This window comes from Macrosteles quadrilineatus, unplaced genomic scaffold, assembly GCF_028750875.1.
Source record: "Macrosteles quadrilineatus isolate MER2022 unplaced genomic scaffold, UCM_ALF_1.0 Scaffold_2__2_contigs__length_208266976, whole genome shotgun sequence".
NCBI lineage: Eukaryota > Metazoa > Arthropoda > Insecta > Hemiptera > Cicadellidae > Macrosteles > Macrosteles quadrilineatus.
Window position 1 is genome coordinate 95087072 of NW_026542595.1, and position 9188 is coordinate 95096259.

Below are 9188 nucleotides of genomic sequence, written 5' to 3' on the forward strand. Positions count from 1 at the left end.
ATCTGACCTTAGAGTCGGCAGGAGGCAGGACTTTCGGCCATCTTGGATTTCCCGCAAAACGGCAATATTATTAATTGATGATACAAATTACGACATTGTTTATTAAGATAAAAAGTTGCAAAATATCTAATTTTAAATCTATTGAAACAACGGATGTGAATTGCTTTTCGGTTTATTAAAACTTTTGTTTGTGGAGGTTGAAAAAAATCATAGTACAAATAGATCAAAATATTTATGTAGTTTGACAAAATAGTAACAATTAAAATTAAAAAGTAGATAGTAAACAACATTTTATCTTAACATTTTATCTTAATTTATAATGCCGTAATATGCTTCAATAATTAACATTGCCGTTAAGGGGAAAATCGAATATGGCCGGTGGTCCTACTGACTCTTAAAATTTTGCCCGAAGGCTCTGCTGTTTTTATAATTGCCATGACAAAATGATGTATATCTTAGGTAATAGTACCACTAAATATCTGATGAAATTATCTTTATGTTCGGAACAGATAAACAATAATTAAAAATAAGAAAACATCATTAATATGGTAGGGTTTTTATCAAGAGAGGATTGCAATATTGTTTACAAAACAGGGTAGTTTAACACGCATGGTTAGTTAAGTAGCACTCGTCTGGCCTTGGCACTGGAAAATTCTTTCACCAATTCTTGAAGATCTAGGGACTCGGTTATTTTATGTTCAATGGAAATCATTGCTAGACCACTCAGACGTTCCTGGGACATTGTTGATCGTAGGTATGTTTTTATTAACTTGAGTTTGGAAAAGCTTCTTTCTCCACTTGCAACTGGTAGAGTCAATAAAATTCTTAGAGCAACACTAACATTAGGTGCGATACCATGACCAAATTCATTAAGCATTTTCAACGTTTCCTTGGGTGAACTGTTGGGCTTTATGATAGTTGAAAGAACTTTCAGTTCGTCTTTTAATTCGGCGTTACTGATGTCTTTAGAGCCATTGAAAGTGAGGGCATCACACAATTTTAAACACTTGTCTGCTAAATCATTAGGAGGCATGTCTTTAACTTTTGTTATATCATATAATAACTCAAAAATGCCACCGTGACTCTTCATTTGGTGAAATCCATCACTAAGTGCAACAACTGTTGTGTCAACGATTTTAAAATAGAAGTAAACTTTATATCGTGTCTCCGGATCAAGGTTCATACTTTCATCTTCAGCTTCATAGTCAAAGTGTCTTCTCACTTTCCTCTTTCTTGCTCGGGTGTTGCCTCTAATTTTCGGCGAATCCATGTCTAACTTAGAAGATAGTTCTTTAGCGTCATTAAGTAGCCCTGGAATTGGTAATCACTTCTCAGAGACAATACGTTTCCGTTTTTTCGAGTAAGCTGATAGCTTGGGACACTGCCATTTCAATACTCTGTAGTGATTTGCTGACCACGTTGATGTGAAGTAAAACATCATACCATCAGTACAGAGCAAAGAAAGGTGAAATCACGGTTTTGATTTGCCATACAGCTTGCATCATGAGCAACATTTTTTCGGTGTTATCATTTTCACCAATTTCTACAAGTGCATCGTAGATTTCTTCTATTTGATATCTTAAAGGGGTGATTGCATCCATCCTGCTTTCCCATCTCGTTGTGGACAAAGGTTTTAAACTGAGGCAGGAAATGTGATTCTTTAGGATAGCCCAACGAAGAGTGGATGCTGAAAAGAAGCTGTAAATCTTTGCTACGAGAGAAAAGAAAGACTCTGCATATTGAGAAGCATTGGCTGCGCCATTATCATATCCTTGCCCTCTCATGTTTTCCAATGATATACCCAACTCTTCAAGTTTTTGTAAAATAACTTCTATAAAATGTTTCCTATGCATATAATATAATTTAAAATGTAGTTTACCATGTCATACCCTATAAAACTTACAATTGGTGTTATTCTTTATAATTTGAAGTTATAATTTCAGTGGGCTTACTTGCTTTATATTTTGTAAACTTAGCTCTTGATTATATTTTGTATATATTCGTCCGGTCTGATCTCATGAATTTTCGCAAAAATGCCTCAGATGAATTTTTAAATATGTTACTGACGGCTTACAAAAAATGTTTATTAGTGAAACAATTCCCAAAACGTTTAAAGAATCGATTATTTTTCCTGTACAAAAAAGGTGACGTTAATTTAGTAGATGACTTTAATTTCGAGGATTGTCTTTTATTAATAACATAGTGAAAATTTTCCCTGTTAGAGCTAGGATGTATGCCAGAGCCACACCAACAATAAAAAATAAAAAACCCGAACGAGGATGATCTGTATAACACGAATGACATTTTCCTCATCCAGGGTTGAACGTGTTCTTACTCCTATTGTTAGAAAAAATTATAATGAACAAATTTAAATGTTTCGAAAACAATAAAAAAACTATAATAAAACTATTAGTCAACTTGAATAGTTCAATTTATTGGTAAAAACTGTTTTGACCTTATTATGTCGATTAAGGCCTGGGGTAGGCACAGCTAAAATATAAATTATGAACTTGGTAAAGTATTGGTGGTTTACAGTTTTACATTCAACAGCAGTAAAATGCCACTCACAAGACAGGTTTTTTTTTTAGTTTTTTGTCTTAATTTTTATACAAATGAAATATCTGATTACAGTTTCTTATCTACATTGACAATCACTATTTAAACTTAACTTATTTAAATTTTTGTCCAATTTAAATGTTTGCTCAATAGATAATTTGGTTCAGATTATCATAAAGACGTTGAATGCTTAATCCATAGAAATTCGTGTGCCAAATCAAATTTTGCATCATGATTTATATCGTATCCGATTAATTTGTACTTCTCTGTGGAGGGCTCAAAAGACTTGTTTGTAGTTTCGTTATTCTGTTTTCAATTTCATCAATTTTCTTTTGAAATCTTGAGTGGTGTTTTTCGTTTTCATCGGATGGTCGACTTTTGTTTTGATCATAATCCCTGGGAATGAATTAGAAGGTTTCGTAAATTTTAATAAAATTTCCTGTAAATAGTTTTTGGTGTTTTGCCTTCTTAATTTTTGCTGTGCAAAGGACAGAATTCTCATCTTATCAAATTTTAGAATCTTTCGCCTTTTTTGGTTTCTTAACATATAATAAAACAGTGTACCTGCACCGTTTTTGTTGGTCGAGGGATTATAAAAATATTATCTTTCTATTTTCTTTTGCTGAACTGCCCTGTTTGTGTTTTTTTTTATTGTATTTTCTTCTACCTTTGCCTTTTCGTTTGTAGCTTTACAATCATCTTCATCTTCAGAAAAGCATACTCCTTTCTTATAAATTTAGATTCCTCTTCATTTTTTTTTGTTTTCCCTCTTCTTCTACAGTTACCGTTTCTTTGACCGAAATAATAAGTAAATTTTGCATCAATGTGTCTGTTTTTGTGTAGCTTACTTCCAAATATAATTCTAGTTCAGTTTTGACCTTTTTTGGTATTGGGTCTTCATGTTGTTCTAGTTGTCTCCTCATTGGTGCCTATTCTGGTTTCGGTAATGTTCGTTTCCTCAGGCATAGGTCATCCATATTCTCCAAACAGAACGGTCTGAAACACAGAGAGCAGGAAAAGTGTTTTTACATGAGGCATTCTTTGGTGGTGATAGTTGTAATAGCGAAGACGCAAATTGTGTATAAACTATTTTTTTATTTCCATACAGTGAACTGCACGTTGTAGGTGTGACATATAAGGATGTTATTGAGCATTGAAATAGAAAGTTGTTATTAGGGAACACATGTTTCACTAATCCTTAAGCGTGTCTATATGTACTCAAATTGGCGAAAACTAACTTTCACATTCACCTCCTAGAGCCCCCTTAAAACCCTTGTCTGCGATTGTATGAAACATTTAAGCTCGTAGAGTCAACACTCCGACAGTTTAAATCCAAACCCTAAGACCCCTTTGAGCATCTACCATGGACCCGCAGGACCTGAAGGAGCAACTAAACAGCGTTAGACAGCCACACTACACACGGTTGTCCGAGCTGAGGACTGGGATGCTGTACAGAGTCGTCAAGCTCGATCGCTGCACAACGAGACGGAGAGGCTATCTCAGCAACGTTGGAGGGATTAATTGGACATGATTTCTATCTTCGTGTCTTCCTACCGGACCGCTTCAAGACAGTTCTACCAGACGAGGCAATAAACGCCTACAACAGCGAGGACATCCCTAGATTGTCACTGCAGTACCTGGGACGGGGAAAGGGTATAGAATTTGTATAACATGTAAATAATGTAACTAAATATAATTTGAATTGTAACAACTTATTTTTGTTTTATTTGTGTTACTCCTTATGGTTATTTAAATTTTAAAATACTGCTTGTATTTAAGTCGAAACAGTGTTAATCGTACTAGCCTACCTGGCACGTCTTCACTACAATTTAACCCTTCTAGCCAACCCACAACCAGCCAACCCACAACCATCCAATCCACAACTAGCCAACCCACAACCAGCCAACCCACAACCATCCAATCCACAACTAGCCAACCCACAACCAGCCAACCCACAACCATCCAATCCACAACTAGCCAACCCACAACCAGCCAACCCACAACCATCCAATCCACAACTAGCCAACCCACAACCAGCCAAACGAGGCGAGCATCTTCTCCAGAGCCATTAAACCAACTTGGCTTGTCCACAGTTCAAGTCAACCTCCCAACCAACAAAGGTGAGCACGTTCATTAATGGCACATGTTGCCATTAACATTCCCAAAGAGTCCTTGTAGCAATTAATTTCTCTATGCGATGAAGATAATTGGATGTCGCGATCCCAGTGTTATTGTGTGGCAGAGCTCACACAAAGTTTCCCCCTCAGCGTACTTCTAAATGACGAAGAGTTTTTTGCTGAATTTTGTCGTGGTTTGATTGGCGGATGGATTATACGCCTGAATAAAGTTTTCAGTTTGAATATTCAAACCTTAAAAGACCCAAAGCTATATAGATTAGCAGAGATCGTGGAGACAGGTTGTTTTGTACGGGAAGTGTGTCGACTTCTATGTTGAAACGTCAACTGCGGCATTTGCTTTGTATGGGAGAAAATCCAACTTTGATGGCCTGTGGGGCAAAGCCCGAGGATTTTTATTTCAGGGATTGGTGAAAGGGGGCGTCTACACAAAAAATACTTTATTTTGACACGTTGTTTGTAAAAATCCGTCCATTATTAACGGAAGAGTAGTGTTTTGTAGAAATCACCTTCACGTATTATATATAAGGATGAGGGAAGTATCCCTTTTTTCAGGATCAGGATCAAATGATTTCGGGAGGTTTGCCAATGTCATAGGAAAATAGTTAATAGAGTCAATGAATCTTACATTATCTTGTTCCATTAGGATAATTTTCGTCCCTCTTCAAATCAATTTTGAACTGTTTTCTTTTTATTGTACACATGATTTTAAAGGAATTGAAAATCAAATTCCTGACCGTTGTGAGCAATTACACAAATCGATTGGAATTTCTTTTTTGCCTCCATTACTTAGTTCATGAATATATCTACAGGGTTCACATTAAACACTCTTTGACGAAAATCATACAGTTTTCATGGAGAGTGTCATCATCATTTGATATACACTGTCAACAATACAGTTGGCTAACACAAAGACATACAACATGAAGTTTTTCCCTGGATCATCTAGAATATTTTCATCCTGGGGAGTCTCAAAGTAAAAAAAGTGAATAAACAGCTCTTTGAATTGGTTTTAACTGAATCTACTCTCATGAAATATTTGTGGTCAGTATTTTTTATAAAAGTTTTACAAAACTGTTCTCCGCACACATGAATCAGTTTTCTACCCTTGGGTCTTACAATCTGGTTACATTACCCACACTTCTTTACATACATGAACAACGTTTTTCATTTTGTGAGCTATAAAACATGTTTGATTTTTAAAATGTAGGTTCAGTCAGGACAAGTAATTCCGTCATGATCTAGATTGCAAGGTGGCGAGGTTACATTATACGCTTAACACAATGATGAACATCCATGTTTATTTTGTTTTCATAACCAATATGACATGTTTCACAGTAGTATTTGCAAACAAATACTGATGTTAAACTAATATTACATGATTACATAATGACCTTCGTTAAAGAGGAGGTTGATTTTTAGTTATGCATCAGCATTGTCACCACTAAAATAGGTCTCTATACCTCTTGTGTTGTTTTTTTTATATTTTTTAGATAATACTGGAATTTTTCCAATTCTCTGATGCCAGCTCCTTTAGAGGCATTGAAACTCTAGCTTTTGCCAAACAATTTTTTAGCTCGCAACGTCTTTTACCTTTATCCTGCTTGATAGCTTTATAAATAAAGGGGATCATTATTACCGTAAGCCTTTCCTACTACCAAAGCTCGAGCTAAGCACAGGTTATCTGTATTTTTAAATGTGACAATTCCAGTTCTACTACGACACTCTTTTGAAAAGCTTATATAGAACCCTGATCTTTTATGACCTCCGGATCCTACGAGTAAACTAACTTTAGTACACTCTACTATGAATATATCACTAGATGTAACAGACTCTTCATTACTTTGTATAATACCCCCGAATATAGCGCACAAAACATCATCATTCACCTAAACCGATGGTCTAAAAGCTACATATCTGGGTTCCTTATTCTTCAAATTCAAACTTTTTAAAGTAAATCCCAAATAATCATTTGCCCCCGTACATTCACGTTTCATTTATTTTACCAACTAGGCAAACCCATTTTTGATCCAATCAAGTTCGTTAAAACCAGTCGTTCGTGTAATAAACTTAAAAATGGTTTTTCTTCCATCAAATCTAAATATTCTAACATACGTGTCATGGCTTTTAACGATGTGAATAGTTTCCATAGCAATAACTACAAATATGCACTCACCATCAAACTAACTACTAAACCTACTACTAAACTACTGGCTGGTACTAGTAAACTAGTAAACAGCTATTGTCGCGAAATTTGAAACGCGCGCACTATATAGTGTACATCACAACCGGAACTACCAAGGGATTGGTCAGCCAGAAAGTGCGCCAACACTCCACTATTTAAACAATCGTACCACCACTGATCACAGTACACGTCTTACTCCGGAGCTAAATCGTTCTGCTGCTGCAATTTCCTCAAGTACTTCCTCACATATTTTACGTAAGTAATTTGAACATGTTTTAAAAGTCTTTTTAGTTCAGACTACCGGTATGAAGCCAAAAGAAGTGAAGAAAAAACACGAAAAGATTTTTTTAACAGAATAAATGAAGCAGCAAACTAAAAAAAAGTACACTAATTCAAAGTAGGTGACAGTGTTAGAATAATTAAGGCGAAACGAGTGTTTAGAAAAGGATATTTACCGAATTGAACAAACGAGATATTTAGAGTACTTTGGTGATTTGTAATCATTTTAATTTTTAATTATCTTATATTGTAATTCAAATTTTATTGTTGTACTTTAACTATGTTAATAATTTCTACTGTGTTTAAACCAAACTTCAGTCATTTGCTTAAAAATTAATCTTACTCATCACGCAAACCCTTTAACCTACTAGCCTATTTAGCCATTTAGCCACATCACATCATTTAGACTAAATTCATTTAGCATTTAGTTAAATTGTCTAGTCCTAAGTAACTGAGTATAAATATATAAATCTCAAAGTATCCATGAACTTTGTACAGTTTCTTATTGCTTTACAGGAAAGTGATCTTGGTTTTACATGACCTTGAGTGGATTGTTCAACAAATGATAATTGACAGTGCAGGAAAGTTAAAAAATCTTATCAAGGACGCGCTTTCTAGACTTATCGCAACTGCGTTCAAACACTGCGCTTATGGTGTCCAAACCACCGACAAAGAATTTATAAACTATTGACCTGTTATAAATAACATAATGAAACTAAAGTTATTAATCTTCGTAAATGATCTATTCAGTGTTATTTTACACCTCTTACTCATAACCACTTTTTTTTATTTTTACTGATTGCCTATTTTTTAACAAATTTAAGCCATCAAAAGAAAATGTCAACATTCATATGGATGCTCGTGATTTAAGTTTAGTGTCACATTAATGCTCGTACTTTCTTATTTGAAAGAATTGATTTTCTCAATAGTTTAATAATCCTAACATTAGTTTGGATCTATAAAGAAAGCCATCCCTGTATAAAAGTAGCCATGAGGCCAAAATAGTGCAATATATATAAATATTCTTCAGATTTTCCAAAATTCATACAAAACTCTCTTTCTCAAATTAGAAAGATCTTAATTTAATTCGGAGATATAGGTTCAAGTGGTCTGATCTGGCTAAAGTACCAAAAGGTACTTGAATTGACAATATTTGACAAAAGTCAAAAGAGGTACTTAAGGTATAGAACTAGCAGTGGTTGATTTCTGTAATATATATACAGCAACCACTTGTTTCCAGACCACAATTTCCAGTCAAACTTAACTGACAAACCTTGAATATCTTATCACTTAGAAGTACCAACGTACAAAGTAAAATACTGTACACTTTTTCTTATTCTGTCTTACCAATGATTAAATATGTGATTTAGTTTTGGTCATTTAAATAATAAAATGGATTATTTATTTCACCTTGGTACATAATTTACCCTCCTAGACTTGAAATTACTTAAACAAAATTATCACCTACCTTTACAAAACTATTTACATTCCAATTTAAAAACAACTGTCTAAACTCTACTCTACAAAAGAATTCAAACAAACCTTTCAAAATCATAATAATCTATCCATATTCAACATTATCGCTAGACTAGTGCTACCTATCATTATCAAAGAATTATTTAAACTACAACCACTAGTTTAAGAACAATCCGGTGGCTACAGCACTTTACAGAAACCTCTTCCAATTCCTCTTCAAATTAACAACTTCCAGTCAACAAAATTTTACATTACGAATCAATTTATTGTCCTCTCTAAATTCAAATATTTATCATCTAAATCATACCTACTTCATTTAAATAAAAACCTTTCTTTCAAAATTTCCAACATCTTTCTTTAAGTGATCTTGTTCTATTGAAAACGTCGCCGCTTGACTTCCCCACTTCCGTATCACGGTCACTGACCTACGCAAAAAAAACTCTGTTTTTTCATACTTGTGTTTAGCCAATTCCAGTTTAATTTCAATGGTTACAATTAACAATACTCATCTATAAGTATAAATATTAATAGTTCTCAATATACTATTCAAATACTGA

General features: G+C 34.3%; 1 protein-coding gene across 1 annotated transcript; it reads right to left on the reverse strand.

Moving 5' to 3' along the window:
* Positions 1 to 613: 613 nt before the first annotated feature.
* On the reverse strand, positions 614 to 1270 carry LOC128984617 (uncharacterized). Its single transcript, XM_054403952.1, has one exon. It carries the CDS (start codon positions 1268 to 1270, stop codon positions 614 to 616), a length of 657 nt encoding a protein of 218 aa, XP_054259927.1.
* Between the last annotated feature and the right edge of the window lie 7918 nt (positions 1271 to 9188).